This window comes from Amphibalanus amphitrite, unplaced genomic scaffold (genome assembly GCF_019059575.1).
Source record: "Amphibalanus amphitrite isolate SeventyFive unplaced genomic scaffold, NRLGWU_Aamphi_draft 000069F_arrow, whole genome shotgun sequence".
Taxonomy (NCBI): domain Eukaryota; kingdom Metazoa; phylum Arthropoda; class Thecostraca; order Balanomorpha; family Balanidae; genus Amphibalanus; species Amphibalanus amphitrite.
In genome coordinates this window covers 876,919-895,883 of record NW_024881565.1, presented here as the reverse complement: position 1 = coordinate 895,883, position 18,965 = coordinate 876,919, and the positions used below count along the sequence as shown (strand labels likewise).

Here is an 18,965-nt window from a genome sequence, read left to right as displayed (position 1 = left end):
CAAAAATGTTTCCTTTTAAGCATTACAAATAAATACTTTTAAATATTTAACTGACATTGTTTTTTTTCAAACAAATCAATATTATTTGCTTACTTAAACGTCATATACAATTCTGAGATCACTACGGGGCTGTCTTAGAGTGTAGCTGCACTGGCAACCTTTAGGCTAGACTCCAGGGGTCATTATACCAGAACAACATGATTCTACCAGCCAGTAGTTCATTTTTCTACTAGATTGGTGCTACGCTCAGCATTTAGGTGCCAGATTCAGAAAAAAAAGTAAGGCGTACCGATGAATAGGTGCCAGAAACAGCTAATTAAGGTCATTTTCCATGATTGGTGCTGGTATCCACCAAATAGGTGCTGAGGACCAATTTTGGGGCGGGTCAGCTTTTAGGTGCCAGAAATAGCTTTTCTGGGACGCAATTAAATGGCGTCCATTATCCATTGTCCATCATTGAAGTACGCCAAGATCCCTTAACGACTAAAAGATTGTGCTTTTTTTACGAACGTGCCGACAAAGCTCTGCGACATTCTCCGACCAAGTTTGTAGGCGAATCACTTGAAAGATAATCAAAACGGATGTTCGGATGAATTGGTTTCATCATTTTTCAAGTGGTGCAGCAAGACGCCCTAAGTGCGGATTCGTCGGCATTCCACCCACTGTGTCCGCCGCTCGCATGATCTTTGCGATAAGATAGGAGCGCGTGCAGGCGTAGGGAGACGTTAGTGGTGATGCGTGACCCGGTAAGAGCCGTCAGTGCCTCACGGTCAGCACCTGAGCCACAGACTCAGCTCGGCACCAGAGGCGGGCGGAGCAGCGGCAGCGCCGGTCCGCGACAATGGAGACACCGATCGCCGTCAGTATTCTGATCTGCGTCCTGACCTCAGGTAAGCTGATGTGCCGAAGCATTTAATTCACTTTAGACATGTTTAAATGTCCTCCAATGGCATTATGTTCGCTTACTTTTGTCATCACGCCAGCCTGGGCGAGGACGTGATCCCATCGTAATATTCCCATAAAAGTACTTAAAGGTAGTGTGCCAGCTTTCTTGGACCATATGGAGTTAATGACCCGGATAAGGAGAACCGGATTTTTAGAACTTATCCATACCTTCAAAACTTATGGAAACGTCTTAAATTCTTCAAATTTTGAGTACCCCAGTGCGAAATTCGCCCCGACGGGTTGTCGGTCGTAGGGGAAAGTGGGGTAAGACGGTCAAGGTAGGTAAGACGGGCACCCCCTCTGCAGACCAAACCAATAGCGCTACGAGCGAGAAAAATTAGGACCAGAATAGCCTTTCCCACTACACACCGCCATTGAAGTCTGGTGAATTTGTGTTCGGTCAATAATCTTTTATTTTGATTTCTTTAAAACACTCATTTCATTGAAAACATTCATAATGTATTGTGCAAGCTTTTGTGTGCAGCACTATAGAGTTAAAAACTGGCAATCACTTGTGGCACACTCATATGCCTCCAGTGTTCATTCACCGCGGATTTGCTTTGTCTGCATCAAATTGTCCACAGAGAAAAATCGTGCTGAACTTCTGACATTGAGTTTGGGGTAAGACGGGCAACTATGAATCCGATGGGTCTGTAATGGTAAAAATATTTTTGTTGCTGTAGGAAAAAAGAAGCATTTCTGATAAGAATATGTTCGATTCCGATACTCACAGACATGTTAGCAATATTCCTTCGGCACAGTTTATTCTCGAATAATGAATGTGAAAAACGGCTCTACATGGCTTCTGAACTAGGGCCTATATACGAGTATACGCCTTCTGCACGAATCTCGTATACTGCCATTTCCGAAGCACTTGAGACCAACGAGCGACTGTATCAATGCGGCTAATCTCGGGCATTTGCTGCGAGCTGTGCTGGTCGGTGAAAGAAGCTGGCCGTCTTGCCCTACCCATGTGACCGTCTTACCCCATGGAGTGGGGTAAGATGGGTTTTTGCAAGGTTTTGCAAAAATAGCTGCAGTTTATTTGTTGAGTCAGGTCTAAGTCTCATCTTCTGGCAAATGGAAGTAAAATGTCTGTAAAAGGTTTTCACTCAGTTTCCCGTTTCTATGATGTTTCTAACCGGCCGAAAAATGGCTCCAAAGTTAAGGTGCCCGTCTTACCCCACTTTCCCCTACCCCAACCACATTTCACACCACTATGAACAATAAATGCACACACTAAAATCGCTATTACCGATAGGCTCATCAAATCAAGTTTCGATAAACCCGTTCATCATCATCTCCTGCGGTTTCGAACACGCCTGTTAGGTGGCTTCTGATGCTCGTCGAGGTCGGAATTTCCAAATACGCGTGGTGCGTCGGGCCGCGCGCTCTGACTTCGGCCAAGAAAAATGCGTCAGCTGATCATTGTCATTTCTGCCACTTGCGTGTGGTGTAATGGGGTCATAACTTAAGAGACGGCTGTTTCATATCAATTATTTTACATAAAATCATATTTCAAACCACAAATTAATGTTCGACAGCCAAATTTAAGAAACAATACCAATACAGGCTTACAGTTTAAGGCTCGACATTGTGTTGTCTACGATTAGACAGCTGATAACTCATTCCCGTACGTCGTATGGTCGTAACACTATAATGACCTTTGCTTATTGTCACAAGTGCGCCGCATTCGCGATTGTTGCCCGACGCCTGTTTGCAGGTGAGCCCACTACAGTTGTTATACATATCTAAAAACCGATAAACTTTTAGGCGAAAAAGGCACTATTCCAGGCCCATTTTTGTTTTTTTTTTGCGATATTAGGTAAAAACAGAAGCTTCTTATCCTAGGAAAAATAAAACGGGAAATCTTTCAAAGGTGGCACACTACCTTTAACGCACTTTCCCTCAAAGCCTATATGTTTCTAACGCAGCAACAAGCGATTAACGGATATTAAAAGGACGTCAGTTTTTTCAAGGTCAACGATAAGGTTATCAGAGGTCTTGAAGCGTGAAATCAGCCCAATTTCGTGACAACGTTTTGAAAAATTGGCTCAAACCTCGTCAACGAATAGTTACATGTTGACAAAACATTCGATAGCTCTTTTAAAGCTCTTCCACTAAATTTTATGGCAGATTTATGGCTTCAAATACAGCAAATAGCTGCATTTCTGTACTTGTTAACCATGTCTGACAGGAGCTATAGGCGCGTTTAAAGGCATGTGACTACGACTCGTCACAGAGGCTCAGTATGTGCCGGGACTGTGTTCGACAGGCGCCGGGACTGTGTTCGACAGGCGCGGCCGGCTCTGGCGCCGAGACCAGCTCGGTGTTCGTCCTGGAGCCGCAGGACGCCTGGCTGCGGCCCGGCGGCACCGTACAGCTCGACTGTGAGCTCACTGCCGCCAGCCAGGGCGACATCTGCGCCTGGCGCATCGCCGGCACCCAGCTGGGCGTCGACCACTTCTACAACGTGGCGCCGCCGGACAAGGTGCGCGCCCTGTTCCCCGAGCACGAGCGCGTCTGCAGCATACTCATCGAGGACGCCGACCGGCGCCACGACGGCCTCTGGACGTGCTGGCCGCTGGCCAACACCTCGCACGTCAGCTCGCGAGACGCCCGGCTCATCGTGGCAGGTTGGTGCGGCCCCGGACGTCGGGGAGGGAGGGCGTCGGGGACAGGGGGCGTGCATCAGGTGGGCTCGTGTCTACTTACCTCATATTTTAAATTCGACTTGTGGGACATTCTCAACTTCATTCAATGGAAAACCGCTTTTCCTGGTGCTCCTGTTTATACACAGCAGTCAGCACACAACATGGACCACACTCACAGACTCGAGGGTCAAATTGAGTTGCGGCTGCGGCTGATCCCTGACCAATGGGTGCAAATGTATTCCAACAGACGAGACCACGCTGGCTCCGACGTCCTCCGCGGGCACCACTACTGAGGCGACCTCTAGGCCCGCTCCCACCACCACCCCGGCCGACACGACCACGGAGCCGCCGAGGACCTCGCCAGAGCAGACTTCCACCTCACCAGCGCCACCTACAACTACTCCTCGCGCTACCACAGCGCCGCCTACATCTCCTGAGGACCCTAGCACCACAACGCCGCAGCCCCCACAACCGACTACTTCCCCCTCGCCTGGCCCCGATTTTGTCTGCCCACTGCCTAATGGTTTGTTCGCTGATCCGACCGACCCACGTTACTTTTACTACTGTCAAGATGGAATCGCCGTACGCATGCAGTGCGAGTGGCCAAAGCTATGGAACGATGCTCAGAAAACGTGCGTCTGAGCAAGGCATGCACGCCTAGCGCATACTTTATTTTAATTCGTAATGGTGCAGCAGCAAGCGGTTTGAATATATGTATGATCTATGATGATAAAAGGGTTCAGAATTGTTAATGTTAACGTAGATTAGGTACTTGGAACGCTTGGAACTTCAATAAATCAGAATTCAAAGAACGTTACTTTGTTTACTTTTACACTTCCCTTGCTCATGCCGTCTGCGTCGTTTACTGGTAGGTACCTGATTTTAAGATTTTTTTTTTTTAGTGGCCCTAACTTACGTTACCGGCCTCGCGAGGAGGGCGGCGACCTAACTACGCCGCGCAAAACAAACCGGCCGTCCTAACTAAGACCGGTGGCCACTTTTACAGCAAGACAACATGGGAAAACCCATATCCATGTACTATGCCATGAATATGGGGAAAAACCCATGAATTTACGAAGCATAAATCTCTTCTTCTTCTTCCTCTTGACGCATAAATGACAGTGAAACTTACCGGTAAATTGATGTTTGTGAAAGGAGGGAAGGAGGAAGTTTGTGAATGGTAAGGTTACGACGAGAGTTGGATGACAGGAATGGTTTGAAGAGTGGGGGATAGGTCGCTGGGAGGGATGAGGTTTGTGAATGTTTAAGCGTCACGATGAAAGGAATGGTTTGGAGGATAGGGAATTTGTCGCTGCTGCAGTTGGCGGCCGACGGTTGTCTGTGGTCGTTCAACCCGGCCGCCGCCGCTGTTCAGCGGCCGGGGTCCGCTGGTGTAGCTCGCTGGGCCGCTGAGCCTCTAAGCCTGCTCCCGCGGCTGGAGAAAACCCGTCTGCCATCGAAGCTCTGTGTTTCGGTACCAGCGAAAAAACTCGACCCATCGGCCATCCCGTATCACAAGTCAGCCTGGTGGTAGCGAGACGGGTGCCTGCTAACTCAAAGTCAAGGCCGTTAAAGTAGCTCTGAGTAGGGTGATGTTAGGACGAAATCAAGTACCAGGTTTGTCAATGTTGTGTCGTCTCCGAGAAGGGTCGGGAGGTCGTTTTTAAGGTGTTGTACCGCAAGATAGTTAGTGATGTGTCTTCGTTCGTGATGCAATGCCGTGCATGCGATCAAAATGTGCTCTACGGAGATGCGTGTGTCACAGGTGTGGCAAATCGGAGGGTCCGTCCTATCAAAAAGGTGGCCATGTGTGAGGCGGGTATGACCACACCTCAATCTGGCCGGGGTCACCTGACCTCGCGTATCCTGTCTGGTTGGTTACATGTGACCCATGTTCTAAGTTCTCGTTTGATCGCATACATATGTGCAGCATGATGTTGGTCCCATTTGCGTTGAAGGTACTCGGCGAATTTGATTTTTATCATATGGATAGCGTCCCCTTGGGCCATAGGTTCCACAACTGGATCAGGTCGCATTGCAGCCTCCTTTGCGAGGACCACCGAGGACATCCGCACGTTCATTTCCTGCAATACCGTAATGACCTGGAACCGTGGCATTAACTTACATTTCAAAGAGTGTTTCAGTCAGACTGCATTCAGATGTTCACAATGAATTTCATTGGTTCGACGATGAGAGGTGTTAGTTCAAATCATTTGTCCATATTTCATTCGTGTGCGGGACGTCGGCGGGGAAGGAGCTCTCGAGTTTAGCTGCGATCTCTCGCGCGTTACTGAGGGTTTTGGAGTTTTGGTTCATTGGTTTATATTTTCCTTTTCGGTTGCAAGGCAAGCTCTTTGTGGTTAGAGGTGATGAAGTGATGGATCGAAGGCGGCCCGTCAAGCGGGTGCGACCTGACGAGTTTTTCTTTGGCGGAGGAGAGTCTAACAACACAGGCTCTTTCTTGAAGGTAAAGTTGTTATCTGATGTTTCATTTAAATCAAAGGGATGGCCCTGGGTTCAGCTCGGAATCCGAGGGATACTGGGACCTGATGATAGGTTGGCTAAAGCTAGCCTCTTGGCTGATGGTGGGCTGTTGATGAGAACAAAAAATGAGTCTCAGACCTCAAAGATTCTGAAAGTTCAAATGTTTGCAGGTGAGGAGTGTCAGGTGATCAGGGATGAACGGCTCAACACCTCCCGAGGTATCGTGCGGGCCCATGACCTGATCGAACTGTCTGAGGAGGAAGTAGCAGGGTGGTTGAAAGAGTTTGGTGTCACAAAGGTCAAAAGGTTCACAAGGAAGGTCAATGGGCGCATTGAAAGGACAGCAACACTCCTTCTAACATTTGATACCCCCATCTGCCCTTCTAGGATTTCTCTGGACTATGTCACCTACAAAGTTGACCAGTACATCCCAAACCCGATGATGTGTTACAAATGTGGTAAATTTGGCCATTCTGAAATGTCATGCAAGGACGATCGTGTGTGTCTTGTTTGTGGGGAACCGAGTCATGAGGGAGAGTGCACTCCAAAGTGTATCAACTGTGGAAAGAGTGGCCACTCCTGTCAGGATAGGAGGTGTGAGATATGGGTCAAAGAGAGGGCAATATGTAGAATGAAGGTAGAACAAGACATATCCTTTGGGGAGGCGAGGAAAAAATTTGAGGATCAAGCACAGAAACAGAGTCCAAAAGCATATGCTGAGGTCCTTAAGGTACCACAGGGCTCATCCCCACAGGAGGAGGAACTGAAAACCAGGGTGGGGAAGCTTGAAAATGCAGTGACAGAGCTGGTGGGCTTGCTCAAGCAGGTTCTGGGCAAACAATTGGATCACAAATGTACAGACAATGAAACAGAACCTGCTTGTATCACTGACAGTGGTGCACAGGGTGTAGAGAGTAGTGGTGAGATCTCATGTGTAGAGACAGAGAGTGACTCTATGGAGGTTCAAAAACTTGGTGATGCTGACTCAGCTGAAAGGCCAGTGACTGGATTTGACAAGGAGAGTGGGAAGTGGCAAACTGTGGGGAAGGGCAAGGGAAAGAAGGTAGGCAACATGCCTGTCCTTCCAGCACTGAATGGGGATGATGAGATTTCACCGTCTCCCGAGCTGACTCGATTCACTCGAGCCCCAGGGCGAGGTGGACGTGGTCGGCTCAAACCAATGCAGCGGGCCCAAAGTGCCTCGCGACTTCCTTCGTCCAAACAGTGTTGGCAAGACAATCCCTATCCCCCAACTCTTAGACAATAACCAGCAAAAGAATCATTTCTGTGTTTGTGTTTTTTTCCGGCAAATATCGAACAATTACTTACAGTAATTTCAGTTACCTGCGTTGGTTGCAGGTTATAGTTGGAATCCAGATTATATATAATTTTTTTCCTTATTCTGATTTGCATCTGGTGCAGGGTTTGAGTGTCTCATGTGTTATATTTGGTTTTGTGGTGGTGGTTGCTAGCTTGCCGGGCGATCCTTTTTTGGGTCGGTTCGGCGGCGGGGCTGACGAAACGGGCGTGTTTTGTCGGAGCCGGGACGGTTCGACCGGCGCACACTGGTCGGAAACGCCCTCACGAGAGGCCACGGGCGATTCCGGAGTTTCGGATTATTTTTTATATAGATCGATTTGAAATTGATCAAATTATTATAATTAGGCCAAAAAAACTAATCCGGGTGACCAAAAATAACTGTAATCAGCCCCCGAAGATGGGGTATCCCAGAACTCGGAAACTGACGCGGAGCAAGAGGTTTCTTGAGCCGGATATTCAGAGTCTTATTGCTGATTGACACCAAATTGAAATCCCACATATTATGCATCAAAATGTTCGTTATGAAGTTGCCGACTGGTCAGTGCAAAATTTTTGGTATACTTTTTCCCTACCTAAGATTTACTGTAGCTTTTTTATGAAGGCTCTCCTACAGTGATTATGGAATATAACTGCAAAGTTTAGGTAAGGAAACAACAGGTAGTCCCATCTAGTTCCACTCTGATTTTTTGTGAGATGAAGCAGGATTTAAATTTACACCAGGGCAACATAAAAGCTAACTGCGCATATTTGCGCAAAATTTGCAGGAGCCGCTTTTCCTACCCAACTACCGCCCGCCCCGCCCCAGTTTCGGCTCGGCCGCCGCGCCCGGCTTACGCTGACCTGTGTGGGCCTGCACGCATCCATGCGTAGTTGACTGGTCATTAAAAACAGATGCGCTTGAGTTTATGAATTTGGTGAAAAGCGCGTTTTATGTATGCATTTATGTATGTATTGACATCAAAAGCCTTCCACATATTGCGTGACGATTACGGCTTGCATTTAGAGAGCCTTGCTATTGACAACCATCACTCGGCTGAAGAAAGTGGAAATTGAAACCTTCGTGAATATAAGACGCTGCAAATATAGGACACCTGTCACTGACGTCGGGTTACCTTGGGCCGTCTTTTTACATTAGATCACAATTCCGGTATTTAACCCTGGCCGGACCGATTGGTTTTCTATATGGACCGGGGAGGGTTGGTACAACTCCCTCGCCGTTTCGCCTCTAATTGAGCTTGAGCCTCGCGGAAAAAAAACGAGCGTGTGTGCCGTTATAAGACGCACGATTACTAACCGATTTTAAGGTCTTAGGTCAGCCAGTGACCTCTTAGGTCAGGTAAGTGCCACAAGGCACGGGCTCGGATTTAGGTTAATTTCTTTGCCAAAAATGGTCGCACTGCCGCGATTTTGGCATCATCGTGTCTGTCTAGCTCAGGCGCGTTGAATGCTATACTTGGTGTTCGGGTGAAGTCAACTTAAGGTGTTAACCTCGGGTCAAGGTCAGGTCGGAGCCCCTCAGGTCACGAAAATGGTTGAAGGAGGTCATATCGCATATCATTCGATTCGGCAGGTCTTCCTGAGTCCAATGGTGGCTTTCCCGACTCTCTAGCTCCATCTGATCAGGAGTTATTGACGAAAAACTTATATGGCCTTAGTGACGTCATAAATGACGTCACGCAAAGTCAACAATGCTAAAGTGAAGCACTGGACCTTGCAAGGAGTGCATGAAACCATTCCCGGTGCCCGAATAGCAGCTCCCAATTTCCCTTGTTGACTTAAAGTGGTGCTAGATCCTGTATTATACTCAATTATGACGTCATAACTTAACAGATTCACGTCATATATTTAGTACTTGACATCCAAATGATAGCTTACATATGACAGAGAAGGTATGCAAAGTTTTATGAAGTTTGCTTCACTAGTTTTGGAATAACAAGCAAAAAACTTTTGCGGAAAGGCCGCTGGCCTCTCGCTGGAGCGTTTCCGACCAGTGTGCGGCGCCCGGGGCAGTGGGATGGGTCACGTGACCCGATGTTATCGCGAGGTCGGTCGGCCGGCCCCGGGGCGCGGCGTGGGCCCGGTCCTGGGGCGCGGCATGAGCCCGACCTCGGGGCCGAGACTGAGAGCAAAGGTGACCTTGACCGTGCTGGGTACTTTTCCATCGTCTCGTTAGTTAGAAACAGCGTTATGGTTAATAGTGTGAGAAGTTTTACCATCATGCAATGGAATGCTCGTGGAATGATTGGAAAATGGCCGGAGATTAAACCTGTACTACTGGAACATTGCAATGATGTGATTTGTATTCAAGAATCCCATTTTCTGCCCAATGACCCTTATGATTTTCGACTTAATAATTACACTCTATATAACGCATATCCCAATACAGACAGGAGACAGGGAGGAGTTAGTATCTATGTTAACAACAAACACCCCCACTGTCAGATAAATTTGAATACTGATTTACAAGCTGTTGCGATAACAGTACCAACTGGCAGATGTCGGCTGTGTGTTTGTTCGCTGTACCTTCCGCCGAACGAGCGTCTTTCGCAGCAGGCTCTCAGTGCTCTGGTGAGTCAGCTGCCGCAACCTTTTATTATATGTACGGACGCTAACAGCCGGCATTACATGTGGGGCGCAGATCGTTGCGACTCCAGAGGATTTATATGGGAACGAGTTATTTGCCAACACGCCCTGAATATTCTGAATGATGGCAGCCCGACACGACTTGATGAATACACGGGGCTCTGGTCCCATATTGACTTGACATTGAGCACTGGTAATATAGGTCAGTACTTGCAATGGTGCACCGATACTGATCTTTATTCGAGTGACCATTGCCCTATATACATAACTTTTGATTTGACTGGATCTAACCCCCGTCGGAACGCCGATTTCACGGGATGGAACACAAACAAGGCCAACTGGTCTGAATTTACTGAGAAGTGTGACTTACAATTTTGTGAAGGATTGGGATTGGATAATTGTACAGCTATGACCGAAGCTTTACTAAGGGCGGCGGAGGAAAGTGTACCTATGAAACGAAACAACTCAAAATATACATGTCCCTGGTGGAACGAGGAATGTAAAGAAGCAATTCGTAGTCGACGACGAGCACTCAACCGGTTCCGTCGTAGCCGCCAAACGTTACACCTCATGGAGTATAAAGCTGCTAAAGCAAGGGCAAGGCGAATTATTAGACAGGCGAAACGGGAATCATGGGAGAAATTGCTCCATATGTTTAAACATACTACCCCCATGCGACAACTATGGGACATAATACGGCGTTTTACAAAGAAGGAGCGTTACCAGCGTCCATTACCCGTGCTGTGTATCAATGGCAACATGACAGACGATCCCAAAGAAGTTGCTGACGTACTCGGGAATTTCTTCTCGGGGATGTCGGCGTCCATTAATTATAGAGCTGCGTTTAGGGAAAGAGAGAGTATTTTGTTCGAACAGCTTCCGTCGTTCGCTAGCGACAACAACGAATGTTACAATGATGTGTTCGCTTTGGACGAGTTGAAATGGTCTATTTCTCATTGTGGAAATACCTCTATTGGACCTGACAAGATACACTACATGTTTTTAAGTTCCTAAATGACGACCAGCTGGCATCAGTTTTGAAGTTGATCAATTATGTATGGTTTTCAGAATGTCTTCCAAACACTTGGAAGCATTCTATTATGGTTCCGATCCTCAAACCCGGGAAACCAAGTCACCAGCCCGAATCCTACCGGCCTATACAACTAACATCATGTTTTAGCAAGGTCATGGAAAGGATGGTTACCCGACGACTTGCGTGGTTTTTGGAAGACAAAGGATTATTATCAGTTATTCAGTGTGGGTTTCGAAAGGGGCGGAGCACAGCCGATCATCTATTACGGCTGGAGTCGAGTGTCAGGAAGGGTTTCTTTTATAACAAGTACACATTGGCCGTGTTCTTGGACTTTAAGAACGCCTATAACCTTATTTCGAAAGCGGCCCTACTGACCAAGATGCATGCACTTGGCTTCAGAGGGCGCATGATGCACTTTATACGATCTTACCTCGACAATCGAACTTTTCAAGTAAGGAACGACTGCTTATCTGACACATTCGAACAAGAAAACGGTCTAGTGCAAGGTGGTGTTATTTCTCCGGTCTTGTTTAACATTGTTATCAATGACATATTCGATGGAGTCCCTGGAAACCCAACATGTGCACTGTATGCAGACGATTGTACCATGTGGGTACAAGGAAGGAGAATTACGCAATTAATTGACCAAATGCAACTGGCTCTCGACCACGTTAGTGCATGGGCCGACAGATGGGGCTTTGTGTTTTCACCTCACAAATGCAATGCCCTTATATTCAGGAGGTATATGAAAGCTAGAGAACTTGCTACCATACCACGTTTGAGGCTTTACAACGAGCACTTGAACTACTCGGAGGAGGTCAAGTTTCTCGGGGTATTACTTGATACGAGACTGATTTTTTTTTTCGAACTACTCCGCCACCCATGATCAGGTGACCAGGAGTGCCCCCGCCCTCAAACCCAGCGACTAGCAGAACCTTACGTTAACACCAGATAAAATAAACTGATAAGTCGCGGCACTCCCTGCTAAGAAAGGAAATAAAACTAAAAAAAAGCAAATGAGAGAAGGGGTAGCGGGTTTAGGCGGAGACAAGACCAGAATGCGAAAGTAGCCACTGCTGAAACCAGACAGATGACTGTTCTCTACTACGATACCGAAAGCAACTTTCACTCAGAAGGGCATGCATTCATCTAGAGTAGAAAAAACAATCGCTCATTCACACGTCATGCAAACATACGTGGGGATTCGCTCTGGTCAAAAATTCGGCCGGTCAATGCTGAGGGCAGAAAAGCCTTTCCAGCTAAGCGAAGCTTGTTGCTGGTCAGGCTCCTTGCTCCAGCGCCAGAGTTATTCATGGTGACGATGATGAAAATAATTTCGATGAAACGTGATTTACTTGCAATTAGTGCAGTTTTGAGGCAAGTACATTTGAAATTAAGTTGCAATGAAAGGATAGCGAGAATTCAAGAGGAAATTCTCGAAAAAGCTTACATATTTTGTATGAAGTATGCTTTGACGTGTCTTTTTAGCTGAGATTTAGACATCTGATTAATGGTTGTTATAGAGAATTGGGATGCAACGACATTATTCCAGACACGCGGTCCTATCCATGATGCTATTTGTGCACGATAACGTTTTGCCGAGAAGGGTTCGTGAAAATGTTGTCTATTTCTTGTTCTTATATTATCCTGATCTACTGTAGCAAACAATTGGTTAAGTTGTGATGGTAAATGTGAAGCGAATTTTCGATACATGAACATGATAAGTTGTTGTCTAGCTAGTGCGTTTACTTTAAGAACATTGAGCTTACGAAATATGGGCATAGTATGTGCAAGACGATGTTCATTTACTATAATTCGAACTGCTCGTTTTTGTAATACTTCGATTTTGTGGAGATAAGTTGGATATGTGAAACCCCAGATTAGGCAGCAATAGTTTAAGTAAGGAAGAATCAGTGAGTTGTAGAGCAAGAGTAATGATTTTTCAGGAAGAAAGTACTTCGCTTTACTCAAGATTCCAATATTTCTACTGATAATGATTGCTATGTTATCGATGTGGTATTTCCACTTCAAGGCAGGGTCAATAGTGATGCCTAGATATTTTACTTTTTCTGCTATTTCAATTTTTTCACCATGTATCATAATGTTCAAATTAATGATATTACCCATTTGGTTGTATACTTGGTAAATGGTTTTTTGTACGTTGAGTGTGAGTTTGTTTGCTTGAAGCCAAATGGATACAGCTTCAAGTTCTTTATTCATATTTTCTTGTAGTTCCTGTGTATTTTCACCTTCAAAAAGTAAGGCTGTGTCATCAGCATATAGAAGGCATTCTGATTTTTTGCATATATTTTTTAAGTCATTTATGTATATCAGGAAGAGTAAAGGGCCTAGGATAGAGCCTTGGGGCACTCCTAGCTTAATACTTTGAAAAGAGGATCTAGTACTTTTAAATTCTACACATTGTTGTCTGTTTGTGAGATATGACTTGATAAAGCGAAGAGCACGACCAGTAAATCCGTATTTACGACATTTGCTGATGAGTATGTTGTGGTTCACTGTATCAAATGCTTTTTTAAGGTCAATGAATACCGCTGAGGACATTTTCCCATTTTCCATGCTTTTTGTTATTCGTTCTTGCAGGAGTACTATAGGCATGTATGTTGATAAGGATTTTTGAAAGCCAAATTGATCCTTACATAATATGTCATTCTGTATGAGGTATGCATTGATTCTCTGGTGTACAATCTTTTCTAGAAGTTTGGAAAGATAGGGAAGGATACTAATGGGTCTATAGTTGCTAAATATATTTTTACTTCCAGATTTGTATAAAGGCTTCACCACAGCCATCTTCATACTTTCAGGAAATGTTCCAGTACTCAACGATATGTTTATTAAATGAACCAATTGACTGAGTATTGCTGAATATGTATTTTTGAATATTTTTGAATTGATGTTGTCAATACCAGCACCAACATTTTTCATATTTCTTATCATGGAGTCTAATTCTGCAGAATTTGTTGGGTGAAAATGATCAAATGTGTTTTCACTGGAAGTGACACTATCCAGGGGATCAGTTCTGGTATTTGGGATTTCTTTTTCAAGCTTCTCACCAATTGATATGAAAAAATTGTTAAATAAGTGAGCTACTTGCTTGGTGTCTTCAATGGGATTTCCATGCGCATCACTGAAAGCAGTAGATACTTCAGATTTTCTAGGATTCTTATTTATACAACTGTTGAGTATTTCCCACATTTTCTTTGAATTTGTCTTATGAAGCAATAATTGTTCCTGAAAGTACTTTTTCTTCGCTTCCCTTATCAAGCCATTGAGGCAGTTTCTATGTCTTTGATAGGCAAGTTTGTTTCTATTTGTAGGATTCTTTGTTTTTTCTCTATATAGAGTGCTACGGGTATTTATTGAGGTGAGAATTGCTGAAGATATCCAAGGTTTTATGGCTGTTGTTTTCCTAGTACACTTCCTCTTAATGCTAAACAATGCTATGCCTGAAGAGTATGCATTGATAAGTGTATCAGCTGCAGTATTTGCATCAGGGATGGTATGGAATGTTGAGAGCTGTTGGGATAGGTATTCTTGTAGTTCAGTGACTTTGTTATAATTGAAGGTGGTAATCCAATTGTCTTCAGGTGGGTTGATTTTTTTAGTACAGCATGTGAATATAGGGAAGTGGTCAGAAAAGTCATCATATATGATGCCAGAATAGGACAAGAGCTCAAGGTTATTGCAAAAAATATTATCAATCAGTGACCATCTGTCCTCCGAGACTCTTGTTGATTTTGAAATTGTTGGCCAGTAGCTGTGAGAAGTCATGATGTTGAAGAATTCTAGACATGCACTGTCCTGTTCAATATTGTGTAAGTCAAAATTTAAGTCACCAGCAATAAATGTTGATTTATTCTTTTTCTCAATCTGTTCAAGAGAGGCTGTGAGTTCATCTAGAAACAAGTTGTTTACCAAATCAGGAGGTTTGTATATAATGCCAACAATCACTCCAGTTATGCTTGTTATTTGACATTCAATAAAAAGGGATTGGGTGCATGACATTGTGCTTAATTTTATATCACATGAGGATTTAACATATTTATCATTGACATAAATTGCAACTCCTCCTCCACTCCTTCCGACCCTGTTGTTGAAGTATCCTGTGAAACCAGGAAGCTGATGACTATTTACTGATTCATTTGATAACCATGTTTCCGAGACACATATGAAATGCCATGTACATTGTGTTCTTTGTAGGAAAAGCTGGAATTCATCAAATCTGTCATTAGATGAAATAGATCTGGCGTTAACATGCAGGATACTGAGTTGGTTGAGGTCAGGAGTAGTTTTCAAATTTTGTGTTTGGGGAAGGGAGAAATATTTGCATGAAGATCTCAGTTCTTCAAATTTTTCATGAGTCAGGTGCAGATCAGATGATGCTAATCTTTGGAAGGGATTAAATATTTTAGTATCAAGAGATCCATTTGAATCAGTACATTCTACTAGATTCATTCAAGTATGGTATGTCTAATCTAACAGAAAATAGCACAATCAATGTCCAGCACCTCACCAGTTCGACGCAACAAGCGCCTCTTGGCTGGCGTTGAAACGAGGCGGACTAACCCATGTGAGGGAAGCCCAAGGCTGACTATTTTCATTATTTGATATGGAAAAAGTCACGTGACTTTATAGTAATGAATGTTCGTTGCATTTGTTTTTAATAACTTCATACCAAGGATAGAACATCATGGCAAGAAGATTCATTTGTATTTTGTTTTATTTGTTTTTAGGTTATTTGTGATTTGTATTGTTTTAACTTTGGCAAGAAAAAACTTGATAAGGTCACGTGATAATCCACGGTAACTCATGTATTTTGTTTGTATCATTTGAAGGTTATTTTATGAATGAAGTTAGCACGTGGTTTCCATACTACCTACTCATTGTTTACGTTTGCTTGTGGTGTTTGAAGGTCAGAGTGAGCGAGAGAGTGAGAGAATACGAGGGGGAGGCGTGTGGAAACATGTAGGAAAGATGTAACGGAAGTTGGCACAGATTCAGCACAGATTCAGCACAGCACAGATTCGGTAGGGGGAAAAAAGGCCCCGGTAGAGGGAAACCTTTATGACCCGTTTTCCCCTAGAAATGACGTCACAAAGAGGTAAAAATGGGTATCAATCGAAAGCTCTCGCTTACCCAGACACAGTCCTGCAGGAAAATTTCACTTTTTCCCCATAGGAAAGTTTTTACGGGAAAATCAAAATTTTGGGTCAATGGGGGGTCCCCCCCGATTTCGTTCAAAATCGGCACACAGGTGCCCCACCACCAGCCGAGAAACTTTCCCCAAAACGGTCCCCGTTGCATTGACGTTTAAGGCCCGTAAAGCCCCCTAGACTCGTAAAATATCCGTAAAATCGCCTTTGTACGGACAAAAAAGTGGTGCTATGGTAAAAATGGGTATCAATCGAAAGCTCTCGTTTACCCAGACACAGTCCTGCAGGAAAATTTCACTTTTTCCCCATAGGAAAGTTTTTACGGGAAAATCAAAATTTTGGGTCAATGGGGGGTCCCCTCCGATTTCGTTCAAAATCGGCACACAGGTGCCCCACCACCAGCCGAGAAACTTTCCCCAAAACGGTCCCCGTTGCATTGACGTTTAAGGCCCGTAAAGCCCCCTAGACTCGTAAAATATCCGTAAAATCGCCTTTGAACGGACAAAAAAGTGGTGCTATGGTAAAAATGGGTATCAATCGAAAGCTCTCGTTTACCCAGACACAGTCCTGCAGGGAAATTTCACTTTTTCCCCATAGGAAAGTTTTTACGGGAAAATCAAAATTTTGGGTCAATGGGGGGTCCCCCCCGATTTCGTTCAAAATCGGCACACAGGTGCCCCACCACCAGCCGAGAAACTTTCCCCAAAACGGTCCCCGTTGCATTGACGTTTAAGGCCCGTAAAACCCCCTAGACTCGTAAAATATCCGTAAAATCGCCTTTGTACGGACAAAAAAGTGGTGCTATGGTAAAAATGGGTATCAATCGAAAGCTCTCGTTTACCCAGACACAGTCCTGCAGGAAAATTTCACTTTTTCCCCATAGGAAAGTTTTTACGGGAAAATCAAAATTTTGGGTCAATGGGGGGTCCCCCCCGATTTCGTTCAAAATCGGCACACAGGTGCCCCACCACCAGCCGAGAAACTTTCCCCAAAACGGTCCCCGTTGCATTGACGTTTAAGGCCCGTAAAGCCCCCTAGACTCGTAAAATATCCGTAAAATCGCCTTTGTACGGACAAAAAAGTGGTGCTATGGTAAAAATGGGTATCAATCGAAAGCTCTCGTTTACCCAGACACAGTCCTGCAGGAAAATTTCACTTTTTCCCCATAGGAAAGTTTTTACGGGAAAATCAAAATTTTGGGTCAATGGGGGGTCCCCCCCGATTTCGTTCAAAATCGGCACACAGGTGCCCCACCACCAGCCGAGAAACTTTCCCCAAAACGGTCCCCGTTGCATTGACGTTTAAGGCCCGTAAAGCCCCCTAGACTCGTAAAATATCCGTAAAATCGCCTTTGTACGGACAAAAAAGTGGTGCTATGGTAAAAATGGGTATCAATCGAAAGCTCTCGTTTACCCAGACACAGTCCTGCAGGAAAATTTCACTTTTTCCCCATAGGAAAGTTTTTACGGGAAAATCAAAATTTTGGGTCAATGGGGGGTCCCCCCGATTTCGTTCAAAATCGGCACACAGGTGCCCCACCACCAGCCGAGAAACTTTCCCCAAAACGGTCCCCGTTGCATTGACGTTTAAGGCCCGTAAAGCCCCCTAGACTCGTAAAATATCCGTAAAATCGCCTTTGTACGGACAAAAAAGTGGTGCTATGGTAAAAATGGGTATCAATCGAAAGCTCTCGTTTACCCAGACACAGTCCTGCAGGAAAATTTCACTTTTTCCCCATAGGAAAGTTTTTACGGGAAAATCAAAATTTTGGGTCAATGGGGGGTCCCCCCGATTTCGTTCAAAATCGGCACACAGGTGCCCCACCACCAGCCGAGAAACTTTCCCCAAAACGGTCCCCGTTGCATTGACGTTTAAGGCCCGTAAAGCCCCCTAGACTCGTAAAATATCCGTAAAATCGCCTTTGTACGGACAAAAAAGTGGTGCTATGGTAAAAATGGGTATCAATCGAAAGCTCTCGTTTACCCAGACACAGTCCTGCAGGAAAATTTCACTTTTTCCCCATAGGAAAGTTTTAACGGGAAAATCAAAATTTTGGGTCAATTGGGGGTCCCCCCGATTTCGTTCAAAATCGGCACACAGGTGCCCCACCACCAGCCGAGAAACTTTCCCCAAAACGGTTCCCGTTGCATTGACGTTTAAGGCCCGTAAAGCCCCCTAGACTCGTAAAATATCCGTAAAATCGCCTTTGTACGGACAAAAAAGTGGTGCTATGGTAAAAATGGGTATCAATCGAAAGCTCTCGTTTACCCAGACACAGTCCTGCAGGAAAATTTCACTTTTTCCCCATAGGAAAGTTTTTACGGGAAAATCAAAATTTTGGGTCAATGGGGGGTCCCCCCCGATTTCGTTCAAAATCGGCACACAGGTGCCCCACCACCAGCCGAGAAACTTTCCCCAAAACGGTCCCCGTTGCATTGACGTTTAATGCCCGTAAAGCCCCCTAGACTCGTAAAATATCCGTAAAATCGCCTTTGTACGGACAAAAAAGTGGTGCTATGGTAAAAATGTGTATCAATCGAAAGCTCTCGTTTACCCAGACACAGTCCTGCAGGGAAATTTCACTTTTTCCCCATAGGAAAGTTTTTACGAGAAAATCAAAATTTTGGGTCAATGGGGGGTCCCCCCCGATTTCGTTCAAAATCGGCACACAGGTGCCCCACCACCAGCCGAGAAACTTTCCCCAAAACGGTCCCCGTTGCATTGACGTTTAAGGCCCGTAAAACCCCCTAGACTCGTAAAATATCCGTAAAATCG

The 18,965-nt window shown here is 45.0% G+C and overlaps 2 protein-coding genes across 3 annotated transcripts in view; both read left to right on the top strand.

Annotated features, from left to right (window-relative positions):
- The first annotated feature begins 425 nt into the window (after positions 1–425).
- On the top strand, positions 426–4,411 carry LOC122379029. Its single transcript, XM_043360881.1, has 3 exons — positions 426–890; positions 3,243–3,581; positions 3,847–4,411. The coding sequence occupies exons 1-3, from the start codon at positions 842–844 to the stop codon at positions 4,239–4,241; spliced, it is 783 nt and encodes a 260-aa protein (XP_043216816.1). The 5' UTR covers positions 426–841; the 3' UTR covers positions 4,242–4,411.
- Positions 4,412–5,725: 1,314 nt separating this feature from the next.
- LOC122379008 (voltage-gated hydrogen channel 1-like) overlaps positions 5,726–18,965 on the top strand; it is a 33,133-nt gene continuing 19,893 nt past the window's right edge. Inside the window, exon 1 of one of the 2 annotated variants that reach the window (XM_043360813.1) lies at positions 5,726–6,066. The gene's annotated coding sequence lies outside the window, so the exon portion shown is untranslated. The remainder of the gene's footprint in view (positions 6,067–18,965) is intronic. The other variant, XM_043360814.1, reaches the window with a different exon arrangement.